We start from the raw sequence: 17,303 nt of genomic DNA on the forward strand, positions 1-17,303 counted from the left end.
ATTGAAAAAATTAACTGAAGATGGCGTTTCAAGCATTAATCACGGTCATCCTATTTTGGTTTCTGACGCATAAAGCACCTAATATTAGGTTTGTTACAGTACAAGCCAATTGGTCCACATATTGAGATTATGGAATCGCAAAATAAATTTCACACAATTTCAAAAGGCTTAAGAATAATGACAGTCAATGCAACTCTTAAAAGAATTTAACTAGAGCGACCAAAAAACTTACAGCTAAACCAAAACAATACAACAGTATTCAACACACTATCCGCTGGACCATGCAAGCTATATACGGGATAAAAAAGCTAATTGGCATTAAAATACTTTTCAAGAAGAATGGCAATTTAAAGAGTCAGGATAAAAAGGAAGGTCTCCAAAGGGATCTTTCACCAGTTGACAATCAAGCAGGTGACATCGAAGATGACGAAAGTTCAGCATCCGGCATCAGTAAATCTATAGAAACCAAATTGATACACAAAAGTACACCAGAAGTAAAGCAAATATTTGAACTGCAGGAGGCTAAAGACACTAAAATGCATGACGATTCAAACAGCCAGGATAAAAAGGTAGGCCTTCAAAGACTTTTTTCAGCAGTTGACATTTCAAGTGACATAGAAGATGACGTAAGTTCAATATCCAGCAGTATTGAATCTGTAGAAGCCGAATCGATGAACAAAAGTACACAAGAAGAAAAGTATATTTTTGAATTGAAAGACGTTTTGGAAAAAACCAGTTGCCAACCTATGTCAGATAGTTTCTTATTTACGTATGGCTATTTTTCCACACCTATGCCTTACAGTTTAGCAAATACAGAAGACTGTTTTTCCACATCTATGTCGGGTGCTCTAGCACTTAGAGCAGACTGTTCTTTCGCAGAACTTGCACAAAAGGCTAAAGATGCCATCAGGAGAGGCATAAGGCCAATAAAAGTTCCCGAGAGGTCTAGTGGTCGCTATTTCTTGAGAGATGAACAGAAAAAATATATTGCTGTTTTTAAACCAAAAGATGAAGAACCATGTCCTTACTTTTTTGGGCGCAAGTGTTTGCTTCGTAATCAAGGGTATCTTTCAGAAGCAGGAGCATATCTAGTAGATCAGAAACTTAAACTTGGTATAGTACCAGAAACAAGAGTAGAGGCATTCGCTTGCAAGAGATTTCATTATTCGAAGGTTACTAAAATTAAATTGGCTGCTAAAAAGGCGGCTAACTCTATGATTCACAACAACTCAGAGGATACGCACAAATTCATCTTTCTTCCAGGTAAAGTGGGGTCAATGCAGCTTTTTATTGAAGGTTGCAAAAATGCAAAACACTGGCTTGGAAAACCCGAGTTCACGACACTTGATGATCCAGTAAAGCAACAGTTTCAGGAGCAGTTTGAACGACTCGTAATTTTAGACTACATTATTCGAAACACAGACAGAACTCTAGAAAGCTGGTTAATACGGTGTGAAAAGGAGGAACTTCAAAAAAATGATGAAGTTTATTTAAATAACTTTAGAATTGTAAAAGTAGAAATTTTTGCAATAGATAATGGACTGGCCTTTCCTTTCAGAGATCCAGATTCACTTGGAGGCTACCACTTCCAATGGGCTGAACTGCCTTATGCTAAAAAACCCTTTACTCAAGCAACCATTGATGCTATTTTACCTTTGGTGTCTAAAGAAAGTTTCATCCAGGAGCTGCGTCAAGATATATTAGACCTTTTCAAACTTGATAAGAACTTTAACATTATATTATACGAGAAACAAATGAGGGTTTTGCGAGGACAAATCTTAAATGTACAAGAAGCTTTAAGTAAAGGAAAGACACCCGAAGAGCTAGCTGAAATGCGCCATTTGGAAAAACGTAAGCGTAGTGGGCATGTGGAAAGTGTCAATACAGAACCTAGACATTTTTAAGACTTTCAAGTCGGATATGTTAAAAAGTCAAAATACAGCTGCTGATAACATGCAATTTTATGTTTAATTGTATTGCTTGTCTTGGGAGGCATTGTCCGATGTTTCAAATTATCTTTCCATTGGCTGTGCAACATCCGATGTGTTTGTTTAATCATAAACAGGCATGTCGTATATTTTCTCATTGAACGGACGAGAGTGATGATTTTACCTATCTCTCACTGTTGCAGGTCAAATGTCTAAAATAATATCATTTTAAGACTGGAACCATAATCAAAGGCTACTTACTCAACATGCATATATAACTATTTAGCAGCCTTCCAAGTTTTTGTCAAACAGTTCGCGAAGCAGCCTTTAAGTAAAGGGCGACCCGTTCCACTAGTAACCAAAACACTAAAAAAAATTGACTTTAGAAACAATGTGCATAAAACAAACCTCTATTCTATATTTATTCCAAATATGTAAAGTGAATTAAGCTTAAATCTACTGATCAAAAGCTATTAGCATAAGTTAATTTATATAATTTCCAAAAGAGTGGGTGGACACCCCTCAAAAGTGATCTGATCTTGATGAAATACATACTACCTAATGTTAATTACTCAAGAACAGCCAAACAAATTTTCAAGGCCCTATTTACAAAGAATAGAAATTCTTTTGTTTTTGTGTCATGGGTTTCCCTAACCAAGGAATGATTGTATTTTGATTATTTTGCGTATCAATAAAACCCATTTTTTTATGATTCTAGATATACACCGTTCCTTAAGTTTAAAAGTTCCCACTGAAAGTTAATAGCTTAGGTAAATTCATAATTTAATCAGAAAAATGGGGCAAATTTAGTTAAGCTAATGCAACTGAAATCATTAAAGTACAGAAACATAACCAAGTGTGGATAGAATGCAGAAATGAGGGGGACTGGCAGCCCTCCTCGTATACAGGACAATTCCTCATCGTTTGTTTTTAATGTTGCTCTTTGCTTTCATTTTTATTCTTTTGCTTTATGTTCGTACATTTTTAACTTAAAATTCAGACCCAACAAAAATAATTAATGTCGCTCTTTAATATTCTTTGAAAAAAAAAACAGATTTTTGAATTTGACCTCAGACAAACCTAGGATTAGGGTTATTGATGCAATTCTGCAAGCTCAGCCATCGTAAGTCTGGGGAGCTTATGGTTAAACAAATTTCCACGTATCACCTGAATTTCAGATGTCAAGTGAGGTGGAAAATGGCTGCTCCTCCTACGTTTACAAGCAAGTCTAGACACTATGCTTTCAGCTTCACAAAACACACCGACTTCTAGCTAGCAAAATGATCAGTTCACGTTATTTTTGCCACCTCACTCGACCCTCACCTTTGATCCTCGCAAGACCTAAGTTGTTCTTTTTTTTTAGTTTTCAGTGATGATTCCGAAAATAGTATACAGTGATTCTAATGATTTCAAGATTGTTTTGCAAACAATGTTGTGGTTCTAACGTGTTACCTGATCTTTCAGTAGGGAGCGAAACAATGTAACAATCTATTTACTATTTCATATAATCTAGAACCATCAGCATGGTTTCATGATTTCCAGAATCAGTATTAGGATTGAGGAAAATTTCCCCACTTCTTAGGATGATTCCACTGTCAAATTTTCATTTTAAAAGAAAGCAACATTTTCCTTGAGGTTCTCATGAAAAGTTCGATATTTGTGTAGCACAGAAAAATTATCACTGCTTTTGAGCATTTTACTACCTCATGATCAGAGGTTCGCAACTATTAAAGTAAAAATTTAATTTTTTCCCCGAAATTGAGATTGCAAAACGAAAAAGAAGTTCAATTGGAGTTTCACAAGGGACGAGGGATGTCACATTTCAACAAAACATCAGAAAAAGTAAGCGTAAGAAACCTTGTTATGCCTTTGGTGGGTCTGACCAATCTAGTGCCTGCGGGGGAGAGAATCCCAAAATGTTCGACATCATGACATCTACCAGAAGGGGTAGTTGAATATAAGCTAAATTTGGTGGAAAATAAGAACAAGTTTCATAGATGAGGCTTTTGAGGGTCCATATTCGGTTTGGCCTCAGTATGTCGAGGAGGGAGGGCGGTTAAGTGACTTTCATTTAGGATAAAAGATTGTCTATTCCAAATTAAAATTGTTTGGTAGTATGAGTTAGTGACCTGTAAGTGTTCCTTTAGGTACAGGCCCCAAAGCTACCTTTGTGGAATCTAGAACCCTAGATTTTATAATTTTAAAAATTTCGAAAACGGTTTATCTGGCCAAAAATGGGCGAAAATGAGACCTAGTTTCCCTGTTATAATTTTTATGAGTTTGCTAAGAGGTTTCTAAAGGCTGTCTCGATTGAAAATCTATATATATAAAAATAAGTTGTCTGTGGATCTGTGGATCGTGGATCAGGTGACGTCATGTTTCTGTGTCGGCTGACGTCATGAAATTAGTTGTCGTCATTTTTGTTATGACGATGCTTAGTATATTGTAAAACACATTAATTTGGTTAATAATATACCATTTAAAACACCAAAATGAACATGCTGGAGTAGTCACTCGGTGAGAGAGGGTGTCAGAACGGAGAATGAAGGTCCCAGGTTCAAATCCTGGTTAGGCTAAAAAAGGTAAAAAACTAAAAACTAAAAAAAAACTGAAAAAACTAAAAAAAGGCAAAAACTACAAAAAAAAATAAAAACTAATAAAAAAATAAAACAGCCGAAAAACTAAAAAAACTAAAGAAACTAAAAAAAGGAAAAAACTTAAAAAACTAAAAACTAAAAAAAACTAAAAAAAAAGGAAAAAACTGAAAAATAGAAGCGAAAAAGAAAACTAATAAAATTAAAAATAAACATAAAAAAAAATAAAAAAGATAAAAACTAAAAATAAAGTAAAAAGAAAAAACGAAAAAAAAATAAAAATGCTAAAAAAAAGGTAAAAACCAATAAAAAACTAAAAAGAAAAAAGGTGAAAAACTAAAAAAAAATTTAATCTAAAAAACTAAAAAAAACTAAAAAGGTAAAAACTAAAAGAACTAAAAAAGAAAAAAAAAACTAAAAAAAGGAAAAAAACTGAAAAATAAAGGAGAAAAAGAAAACTAAAAAAATATAAATAAAAGTAAAAAAACTAAAAAGATAAAAACTTCAAAAAAAAACTAAAAAGAAAAAGAAAGAAACTAAAAAATCTAAAAAAAGGTCAAAACCTATAAAAAAAAACTAAAAGGAAAAAAAGGGAAAAAATTAAAAATTAATTTCATCATATACCAATTCAAAAACGAATGTATACCGGGATGACGACCGGGACACAGGGAATATAAATGACACAACTACAACGGGGACGCCGGGGGCACAGGGGGATATAAATGACGACCGGGACACCGGGACACAAGGAATATAAATGACGCCCGGGACGCTCAAAGAGAAATCACAGACTGGGACACCGGGACACAAATGACGACCGGGACACAGGGAATATAAATGACGACCGGGACACAGGGACATAACTACAAAGGGGACGCCGGGGTGCACAGGGGGATATATAAATGACGATGGCGACTCAGGGAATGGTCGATTAGCAATCACCATCAACAAAGCTCAAGGGCAATCATTAGAATCATGAGGTATAGATCTGAATACGGATTGTTTTCCCATGGACCATTATATGTTGCATGTTCAAGAGTCGGTAAACCTGACAATCTATTTATATGCACAGACAATGGGACAGCAAAGAATGTTGTATATTCGCAAGTTTTACGTAGTTAAAAGCATATATATATATATATATATATATATATATATATATATATATATATATATATATATAAATATATATATCTATATTCACAGGTGGGACATAGGGACACAACTACAATGGCGCGTAACTAATATGGCGCGTAACGACTTACGCGCGCGGGGGGGCTTGGGGGGGCGCGAAGCGCCCCCACCAACTAGGTGTTGGGGTGGCGCGAAGCGCCACCCCAACAGCTAGTAGATATATAAAAATAAGTTGTCTGTCTATGTGTCTGTCTGTCTGTCAGGTGACGTCATGTTTCTGTGTCGACTGACGTCATGAAGTTAGTTGTCGTCATTTTTGCTATGACGGTGACGTCATTAATGGTATTTAAGACATGCGTTCACGGAAAAATGTTTAATTGTAAAATGACTGAAGAACCTACAGTGGAAACAGCCGAGGAAGCTGCTCAAAGAGTCTATACCAAAAAACTTGCTGCTGATAGAGAAAGTAAGAAAAGAAAGCGTGCCGAGGAATCATAGAGAAAGTAAGAAAAGAAAGCGTGCCGAGGAATCACAAGAACAGCAAGAAAACAGGCTTGCGGCTAAAGAACGCAAAACCACACAGTTAGATGAAAATCCACCTGGAAAGCGAGAGTCAAAACATATCAAAACTGAAAATGATAGCGATGATGATTGGGTTTTGGATTTTGACTTGGATAAGGTCATCAATGCCTACCAGAATTAAGTTAAAAAACAAAGGTTCGGCGATATGTACTTCATAGTGACGCTGAAAACCGGGACACCGGGACACAAATGACGACCGGGACACTGGGACACAGGGAATATAAATGACGACCGGGACACTCAAAGAGAAAATACAAACTGGGACACTAGGACACAAATGACGACCGGGACACAGGGAATATAAATGCTATTTATATGCACAGACAATGGGACAGCGAAGAATGTTGTATATTCGCATGTTTTACGTAGTTAAAAATATATATTTATATCTATCTCTATTCACAGGTGGGACACAGGGACACAGCTACAATGGCGCGTAACTAATATGGCGCGTAACGACTTACGCGCGCGGGGGGGCTTGGGGGGGCGCGAAGCGCCCCACCAACTAGGTGTTGGGGTGGCGCGAAGCGCCACCCCAACAGCTTGTTAAGCTATAAAAACAGAAGTATGATGCAAGTATTCACTCCAAAGGGCATTACTAATTTCAAAACTTCTAAGGCTTCAAAATGATCAGAAGTTTCAAGTTCAGGACTCTCTCTATCAATAAATACGAACCCAAAAAGAAAGATCAGGGATGCGTTTTTTTTTATATTAATTGTTGTTTTCTTCTTTTATCGGATTGGTTCGCAGGATTTCGGGAGACGTACAGTATTATACAAAATTGAATTTGAAGTTGACCCAACAGTAATTGGGTAGATTTATGCCGATTTGTCCGTCTACAAATTTGGCCAAATCAAAACTAAAATGATATCGAACAAACAATCCTGAAACGTGCGATCAGTTTTGAACTATCAAAAACCTAATCATTATCCCTACTAGGCTCATAGGCCATACAGTCATGCTGTGTCGCATTCGTCAATAACGACACGTAAAACCTGAAAACATATTTCAAACAAAAGTTTGCGGAAACACAACAAGTAATATTAAAACATGAAAAGAGCAAAATCCTATTTCTGTCCATTCGACACTCCGTTTTCGGTTTCCTGTCTTTTTTTCTACAGCTGCTAAAACTAACAAGCCATCGCTGCAAAAAGCCACTTGATTCTCCTCCAAAAACACATGCTTCTTTTCACGAATTTACATAGAATTAACACATTCAACATCTAGAACTTATGGTAACAAAGAGAAAACTACATATACATAACTTTCCAATAGTAATTAAAACTATAAAGAATGAAATTTTGACAACATATTAAAATAATCTCCTAGCTAAGGAAATTCCAAACAGATAAATATCAATTTTGACAGTAAATTAGGAGATAGCTAATTGGCTTGGGACTTCTGAAAAGCTGAAAATGAATATTGTCCTAGTTAGGAGACGACACAGCCACATGGTATCATTTGCCTCTAAACGTAAAGTTACACAGTCCATAAAAAATGGAGCGACGGTTATCCACTATTATATTATTGCACCCAAGGATAATGAAAGCTGGGAGAGTCAGTGGATCTCCTTTCCGTGGGGAAGGAGTTTGCAAAACTCTCAAAGGTGTGGGTTTTAGGGCCAAATTCTCGTTAGTGGTTCTTCCTATCAATATGGAGAGGGCAGAACGTCTAGCATCTCTTCAGCTGGAGGAGTATATTTGGACAATTCATGCGAGTAGGCTGCTAAATTAATTTAGTATGCGATTAATTTTCATTAATTCTGTATTTTGCCCTTGCCCAATGGGTTCCAGCACTAGGAGTCCTGCTTAAAAAACACTTAATTTACTTACGGTCTGGTCCTTTGAGCCTTGTCTTAGTACATATCGTTTTGATATTGTCAAAGTAGTATTGACAGTGAAAACATAAGTGTGGTATTATAATCACAGTGTTCCAGTATTAACTAGCACCAGCTCTGGATAGTTCTAGAGAATTACGGCTTATTCTACTAATTGTGAAAAAAAAAACTGTAAAAAGGAAATATAGATTGACTGAGTCGATTCTTTCAAAATATTCGGTTGATAAGTTAATCAGACTATCAGGCCATGACATTGGCTCAGTAATTATATTAATTAAAAAATTAATTTTCAACTGAAACTAAGGAACAACATTAAACTCAAAGCGAACAGAAATTATTACGTATATGAAGGGATTACCTCCTCCTCAACACCTCACTCTTTACGGCTAAAGTGTTTTAGTACCTTCGAAAAAGGCTTCTTATTGTTCCAATTAAATGACCCTTGTGTCTCAAGAGTCGTTCTCAAAGAATTAGGACCGATTTCAAACTTGAGTGTAAAGAGCGAGGTGTTGAGGAGGAGACAACGTCCTTCATATGCAAAGTGATTTCTGCTCGTTTTTAGTTTTAATGTTGCTCCTTACTTTCTGTTGAAAATACTTTTTTTAAATTCAATTTCTGATCATTTTTTAAATAATCCCAGGAAATCAGGCCCCACCTCCACGGAGACTTACCCTCTCAGTCGATATATCATCTAGACAATTGAATCCCGGTGAAAATTTACCCAGGACAATTACCTGGCACAATTACAATTACCAGGATAATTATCTTAACAACTCCAAGCGTAAAATTGAGACGGAAAAGAGAAGGCAAGAAATATAAAAAAAAGTTTTGTGTAAGAATTCTGGCAACTTCCCCTAGTGTATAATTTCCTCTGACAAGTTCACCTCCTGGAAACTTTGCTCCCCATGGAAAGTTCCCCCGTGAAAAAAAAAAAACCAGCATGCTGCCACATAGCAAATACTATGTGTTAACATTGGGCAATTTTCCCTTTCCCCAGGGACTGTGGGGGGTATGTTATATCCTAAGGCATAGTTATTGGGCCTTCCAACTATGATTAACAAAATGGCTATCTCAAAGTTTTAATCGGACGAATTTTGGGAAAAAAGGGGCGGGGGAGGGGGCCTAGTTACCCTCCAATCTTTTTGGTCACTTGAAAAGAGTACTAAAACTTTCAATTCCCATTCGAATGAGCCCTCTCACGATATTCTAGGACCACTGGGTCGACACTATCACTCCTTGGAAAAAGAAAAACAAATAAACACGCATCCGTGATCTGTCTTCTGGCAAAAAATACAAAATTTCACACTTTTGCAGATAGATTCTACAATAGGGTTCTTTGATTCACTGAATCTGGCGATGTGATTTTCATTAAGATTCTGCGACTTTTAGGGGATATTTCCCCCTTTTTTCGAAAATATGGCAAACATTCTCAGGCTTGTAACCTTCGATGGGTGAGACTAAACTTAATGAGACCTGTATATTTGAAATCAACATAAAAATACGATTCTTTTGATATATCTATTGGTATCAAAACTCCGTGTTTCAGAGTTTTCGTTAGTATTAAGCCGGGACGCTCCTTACTTATAGTTCGTTACCACGAAGTGTTTGATTCTATTGAAAGTACTACATTTGAAATCCGGCGGCGGTGTTTATTTATTTACTATTTTTATTTTGTTAATCTCACCAGCGTAATTTTTATTACCGCTACTGTGGATATAATACTTGTGTTAACCGTAAAGCTTGAAGAAGTGAATGCGTACTTTATATATTTTCTATAGAGTACATAATTTGTTATGACATAGTAAAACACTTTTAGGGAATGCATCTTGCTATTTACCTTGGGTAACTTCTCTGCGTTTTAATTCTGAGTTTCTGTATTTGCTTCATTAAAGAAGTTAGCTTTTTTATGAAGTCTTCAACTTTTATAAGGTCCGGCTATAAAATGTGGCAGCTAGTTTTCGTTGTGCTAGAAGAAATATAGATTGTACTTGTCTTGAACAACTTTTGGTGAACTATGAATCGAGATATTGTAGTGGCGCCATTTGGGGGGGGGGGCATGGCCCCCCTTATTTCTGGAGGGGCCCAATTTCAACCACGTAATTCTTTGTTTATTCGTCCTTGTTCTACTTTTTTCTCTTTTTTTACCGTATTTCTACTGTGAATTATTACTAAATAGCAAATTCAAGATACTCGACGATTATTGCATTTCAAGAAAGTATCCTGTTTTTGCCGTTCTCCCTAATTAATTTATGGTCACCCTTTTGGCAGGGGTTTGTAAAGTCCTTTCTGGGCTCGGAGTACTTCTGTGACATTGAAGTCTCTCCAGTGATTAATGAATCCCGTCAGTCGGCACATTTATGTGTAGGCTAACATCTGGAAAAGAGGGTATCCAGACCAGGGTGTCATTCCAGTTTTGTATTTAGTTTCTCGTTACCCTTCATCAAATAAAGAACCGTGAAACAGTGTTGAGTTGTGTTCAAGTTCAAATCGGATTATTGAAACATGAGTTCATCCGGTGCGAGTGGTGCAAAAAAAAGGAAAATAAAAGCCCAAAGGAAAGAAGAAGAAATAAAGATGCAACGACGATTGGCTTCGTTTTTCAAACCGACTGTAAGTAAATCTACCACATTTTAAATTTTGTTTCGTCGACCAATCTTACTGAACGAACCAGAACAAGAGCTACGAGCTCATATGGCACTTGTTACGAGTAGGCAGTACAACAAAGGAGATGAGCCCGTCACAAACCACACCCGCCACCCCAAAAATGCGGTTCGGAGCTAGAAATAGGATATGCAGTTTCACTCAAGTCGGTGCATTTCTGGCATCGCCTCGGATCATCTGGAGCAGATGACTGTTGTAACTTCCAAGTTTCAGCACAATAAACATATTCGTTTAATCCCTAGACGTTCAAGTCCATTTATTTATTAATCGCACATACATGTATATATAAATGACATAGGCCCATGGGGAGACAAGCTCGAAAAACTAGGCCTAGACAAAGATAAAATAATAACACACTACAATACAAAGATAAACATGACGACAAAGATACAATAACACAACAATAATATGAAAGTAGCAGCTAGCCCAGGATCATTCAATACTATTGAAGAAATTAAAAATGTCCATATTATTAAATATAAATTAATACTGGAAGATAGCTGAGAGGCCCATAATCACCCAGAGCAACGAACCATACAAAAACTTTGCCTTACTAAAAAGATACTTAATTAAAAATAATCCTGAACTAAATGAAATTTAAGTTTCCTTTTTATTAAATGAATAGAGGAAAAATTATCAATAAGAGTCTTGTGAGCATCCCAGCACCGAGCTATTGACACAAACGGAGCGAATTTAGATCTCTCAGTATTATACTTGTCAATGTAGATATCCTTTTTTTGTCGAGTGTTATAATTATGTAAATCTTGTGATTGGGAGAACAAACTTTGATGGAGGTAATATGGCGGTAATTTCTTAATATCATAATTGATTTTGAAAAGAATTGCTCCAAAAGCAAATTGTTGAGAGACTGGAAGTATATCTAGATATGTATATAAAGATGCAGTAGAAGACTTATTTGGAAGTTCAATAGGTGATGGAATAAAAAGTTTAAGGATTCTTAGGGCTTTATTTTGTAAAATCTGTATTGGTTTAATATGGCTTTTAAATGTAGTTAAATATACTAGAGAACAATAATTAATTGTTCTAGCCGGTACCTCCTTCCAGCTGCCCCTTTCGCGGCCGAATCTGGCTCGGACACTCGTGAACGGATCATCTAGAGCATCTTGTCTCACCACCTATCAAGTTTCACTCGAATCTCAGCATTTTTCAATAAATCCCCCCCCTCCCCGACCGTGGTCGGATCTGGTTCGGACAGTAAAATATGTCATCTAGGGCATATGCTTACTTTACATTCCAAGTCTCATTTAAATCGCTGCACTCATTTGACCCATATGCGAGCCACACAATTTCCTGGCCCCCTACTGTGGCCGAACACGACTTGAAAAAATAAAAGTCACATCTTTGACATCTCCGGTTCCCGTCCATCAAGTTCGACTGGAATCGGAGCGTACCCTATCCAATCCCTCGACTACAAGTATTTCACGAGTTTCCCGGTGGGCGCCTCCACCCCCCCCCCACAAATATCGGATCAGATCCAGACTTGACATGGAACATCTGAGACGATATTTCTTTCCACTTGCCAAGTTTCATTGAAATCCGATCACCCGTTTAAAAGTTATGCATGCCACTAGTTTCCGGATTCCCATCCCTCCACTCCCCCCACGATGGTCGGATCGGGGAAACGACTAATCTCAAGTTAGTCTGTTCGAGTCCCTGATATGCCTGCCAAGTTTCATCGTCCTATTGCATCAGGAAGTACCGATCTCGCGGAATTGCCAGAAATCCGGACCCCCCCCCCCAAGTCCCCCACAGTGCCCGGATCCGGTCCAGTTATATTAATGACGTATCTAGGACTTATGACTCTTCTTCCGACCAAGTTTCACCCCGATCCCTCCAGTCTATAAGCGTTTCCCAATATTTCCGGTCCCCCCTCTAACTCCCCCGAAAGTCACCGGATCCAGTCCGGATTTGAAGTGGGATGTCTGAGACACGAGGTCTAAATATCAAGTTTCATTAAGATCCGATTACCCGTTCAAAAGTTGCAAATACCTCAAGATTCCGGATTCCCCCTCCCTCCACTCCCCCCACGATGCTCGGATCGGGGAAGTGACTATTTCCAACTTAATCATTTCATCGTCCTAGCGTATGTGGAAGTGCCCGAACTAGCAAAACCTGGACAGACCGACGGAAGGACAGAAATTGCGATCGCTATATGGCACTTGGCCGAAGGGCAAGTGCCATAAAAAAAGAATACTCAGCGACCTATTCTTTGATACTTCGAATAACTATCCCATCTGGATGAAACTTAATAATTTACAAGAGGACACATCCAAGTTGCAAATTTTGTCGAGTATTTAGTAAACTAGAAATATAACTATCGGTGAAGTACTGGTAAAAGAAGTAACTGGGACATCACTTTTAATTTGTTTTTAATTAAAACTTGATTACTCTGTAGGATAGTGATGCTGGGACGTCAAGGGACAACCCATCGGCAACCCAAGTTTTACCGACAAACGAGCAGACCCTGGACGTGAGACACATTTCTGAGGAGACAAACCTGCACGAACCACAAACGGAGGAAATGGCTTCCAGAACGATCAGTACCGATTTGTCCGTGAACCCGTATGATAACCCCTGCCAACCAGTTTTGACTGACTATCCCGCCACTACCATCGGGAATCGCACACGAAAATTTAACAGCTCCTATTTCTTGGCATACCCATGGCTCGAATATTCGAAAGAACAGGACTCGGTGTTCTGTTTCAATTGCCGACATTTCAGTGGATCCTCGCTAAGATCAGGCGAAAGGTATGGAGCTAGAGCATTCATTGACGTAGGATTTAGAAAGTGGAAAGACATTTCTGAACTGATACGGCAGCACGAAAACAGCGACCGACACAAAGCATGTACCATTTCTTTGACTCAGTTTAAAGCTATTGAGACGGAGGCGGCCGAATCTGTTGCGTCATGCCTCTCCAAAGAACGCGAAAAGGAAATACTAGAGAATAGACAGTACGTAAAAGCTCTACTAAAAACTACAGCATTACTTGGACGGCAAGGTCTTGCGTTTCGTGCCAATCAAGGGAATTTCGTAGAGACAGTACATCTTTTAACAGAAATCAACCCGGACTTGATGAAAAACTCTCGTAAGGCCTATGGCCATTACATGTCACACAAAACGACTACATTGAGGTCATAGGAAATGAAATCAAAAGTTCTATCGCGAAAGAAGTCAGAGAAGCAAAATATTTTGCCGTTCTTGCTGACGAGACAAAAGACCTCTCGAAAAAGGAACAACTCGCGATCTTAGTGCGCTATGTTCATGACCTGAAAATCAAAGAAAGGGCCATAGGTTGCTACCACATGCGCAAGGTTGACGCTGAGAGTTTGGCCGACTTCATTTACAACGAAATAAAGGGTATCGGCCTTGACTGGTCAAAGTGTGTTGGACAGTGCTATGACGGGGCCAGTGTAATGAGCGGACACTTTTCAGGAGTACAGGCCCGTCTCCGGGAAAAAGCACCACAAGCGGTGTACACACACTGTCATTCCCATAGACTTAACCTTGTCATTGGCGATTGTATGCAGAAAATACGAAGAATTTCATCAGTATTTTCAGTTTTGCAAACAGTTTACAGTTTCGTCTCCAACAGCAACACTCGATACCAGTTGTTCGTCGAAGCCCAGAAAACTGCCAATGTGCCTGTGCTAACGCTTGAAAGGACAGTAGTGACACGTTGGTCTTACTGGTATAGATCAGTGGCTAAGATCCTGGTTAGATATGACTGCATACTCGCAGTTCTGTCAGTAGTTCAAGAATCTTCTGACAGGGAGGCAGCGGCAGAAGCTACGGGCCTTAAGAACCAGCTAGAGTCGTTTCCCTTCATATTCAGTTTGCATGTCATTCACGAAGTTCTTGCAGTGATAAACCCTCTTTCTGAACAACTACAGGCAGCAGATCTGGTCATCTCAGAAGCTTGCACTTTAATCAGTGCAACAAAGAACGAACTGAGGAAAATGCGTGATGACGAGTATTTTCGTGTCCTATACGGCAAGTCTAAAGAGATGGCCATTAATGTCGGAGCTGATCTGTCGGAAACAAGTGCTCTCTCTTCAGCCATACCTGTTAAATCAAAACGAGTTCAGAAGATATCCGGAAGACTAAGAGACTATTTGACGACAACAACAATTGGAAAGCACAACATTGACTCCGAAAGCACAACAACGGAAGACAAAATGCGGAGAGAGTTCTACGAGGTTTTGGACAGAGTGTTAAATGAGTTTGAAGAGCGTTTTTCTGTCCAGCTGCCAGTGCTAGAAGCCACACGTTGCCTTAACCCCAAATCCAAAGATTTTATGGACTCAGATTTACTTCTTGTGATCGCAACATACTTCGATCAGGCGGGAATCGATACTATGCAGCTGAAGTGTCAAGCTTTAATAGCTCGTGCATTTGTGTCGCAGCTTCCACAGAAACCGGCAAACGCTTTAGATGTCTTCGAACGCCTCGGAGGATTGAAAGAAGCTTATTCTGAGCTTCTTAAGGTCGTTAGGGTAGTCCTCACACTCCCGCTCACAACGTGCTCAAATGAACGTTTTTTCTCTGTGTTGACGTTTGTGAAGGACTACCTCCGGACAACGATGGAAAACGAGCGACTTTCGCATTTGCTGCTTATATTCTCTGAGAAAGCTGCAGTGAAGGAGCTCAATTTTGAGAAGCTTGTCGACGACTTCGCAAAAATGAAGCAAAGGAGATATCCATTGCTGAAGTAACTGTACGTAAGTTTCTGATTTATACAGTAAATGTTCTATTTTGGTACTGTTTTTGGTCCCTAAATAAGCTGCAAAATGCGAACCCCAAAGGTAGTACGGTACCTAAAGGCATGTTCGAAAATTTTAAAATTTTTAAGGCTGGATGGGGGCCCAAAATCGATTTTTGGCCCCCCCCCTAAGGTTTTCTGAAATGGCACCACTGAGATATTGGTAATTCTTACTTCTATTAATTACAGCTCTGAAATGCAAAAAAGTGGCTTAGTACAATTTTGAGCCATCCTAGCCGAGTGGCTAGCACGCTAGACTTGAGATCCTTTGCCTGTGAGGACAGGGGTTCAAATACTGGTGTCGTTTGTTATTTGGTTTGGAACGGAGGTTAGTGGCGTGATTCTCTATGATTAGCTAGAGTCAACCCGCCTCTAAATGAGTACCCAGAAAAAATCTGGGGATGGTAAACAGGAAGGATGTGTGAAAGCAAAGGATGACTAGCCCTGAACTCCCATTGCCTTTCCTGACTGAAGGATCCTGAAACAGAGATCAAAACCACCATTAGGAACTATCAAGTCCAAAGCCGCACTCTTTACCTTTACCTTCAGTTTTCGTTGCGAGGCTATTGAAGGAAAAACAATGGTAAAGTAATATACAACAATGCAATATAATATAAAAACAATTTACATTGCTTTTTCTGAGTATTGTTAATAAGGGAGGAGAACTTAGATAATTGCAAAATAAGTATAAGGTAGTCAAAGTAGTGGAATGTATGTTGCAAGACAAGGAAATCCAGACATTGAGGAAGATATACAAATCAGATTCCCTTGAGGATTCTTGCACCAGACATGGTGCAAATAAATTCGTTTTAGTTCAAGTTTTGAGCTTAATTTAAATTTTAAATTTCCAATTTTGTCAGATTTATTTGATTTCAAGGCAGTTTGAGGTGTAACTGTCGATCATTTGGAATAAAAAGTGTTTAGGAGAAGTTAAGATTCATGTCTCGTTCTTATTTTGTCTGAAGTTCGGTCATGGTGAGGCTGAAAAGGAATTGTGGACCCCAAAAACTCTTGCTTAGAAGGAATTCCGAAAAGAACTGATACAAATTTAGTTTTAAAACGTTTTAAAAACAAGCAAAAAAAAATCAAACTCCAATCAATTGACGGCACAACAATCAGCATCCGGCGGCGCGCCACCGCAGAGCATAATCGCTTCCACCACCGAATTTTGTTTCAGCGTGGCTTCGGTGACTGCTTGATAGGCTGTATTTTTTTTTCAAGAGGCCCCAACCAAGGTCACTTAACAATGCTGTTCAAACTCACCCTTCTGGTTAGGCAAACTCGTAAAATGTTCACCCTTTCATCGTTAGGAGTTTATAAAGGCAGGATTTCCCTTCCAGTGAGATAAATGAGCAAATGACAGAGTAGACACACACCATCTCAGAGATCTAGCCTACCCCCGTCTTGCCATTTACATGATATCGTTAATTATGAGAGAGTGACACAAAATTCAGTCCTTTATCATGCTGCTTCCAGTTTAAAATTTATCAGCCATCCCAATGTAAAATTATATAAATCTGTTTTTGTTTCAAGAGATTGTGATTCAAAGCCTACTAGAGTTTACGGTTTGCTGAGCAACAAGACGATTTTATTCCTAGAATTTGCTTTGAAAGGAACTTTTCATTTCTAGGACCCAAGCACTCTAAGCGTGTTAAGGAATGCTTGCACAGGAATATTGAGAAAACTTATCAATGGTATTTTCCTACAGGAATAGTTAAAGCGGTTAAAACAGGTGGAGAGTGGCCTATGGTGGTTTGTTAATCTCCTCTCTTTTTGCATTTATTTA

At 38.4% G+C, this 17,303-nt stretch overlaps 2 protein-coding genes across 2 annotated transcripts; both read left to right on the forward strand.

Moving 5' to 3' along the window:
- The first annotated feature begins 281 nt into the window (after positions 1–281).
- Positions 282–1,904, forward strand: LOC136029685 (phosphatidylinositol 4-kinase type 2-beta-like). The gene has a single exon (XM_065708188.1). It carries the CDS (start codon positions 282–284, stop codon positions 1,902–1,904), a length of 1,623 nt encoding a protein of 540 aa, XP_065564260.1.
- A 12,156-nt stretch (positions 1,905–14,060) lies between these two features.
- On the forward strand, positions 14,061–17,231 carry LOC136029686 (zinc finger MYM-type protein 1-like). The gene is made up of 2 exons (XM_065708189.1): positions 14,061–15,251; positions 17,148–17,231. Exons 1-2 carry the CDS (start codon positions 14,061–14,063, stop codon positions 17,229–17,231), a joined length of 1,275 nt encoding a protein of 424 aa, XP_065564261.1.
- The last annotated feature ends 72 nt before the right edge of the window (positions 17,232–17,303 follow it).

This window comes from Artemia franciscana, chromosome 7, assembly GCF_032884065.1.
Source record: "Artemia franciscana chromosome 7, ASM3288406v1, whole genome shotgun sequence".
Lineage (NCBI taxonomy): Eukaryota > Metazoa > Arthropoda > Branchiopoda > Anostraca > Artemiidae > Artemia > Artemia franciscana.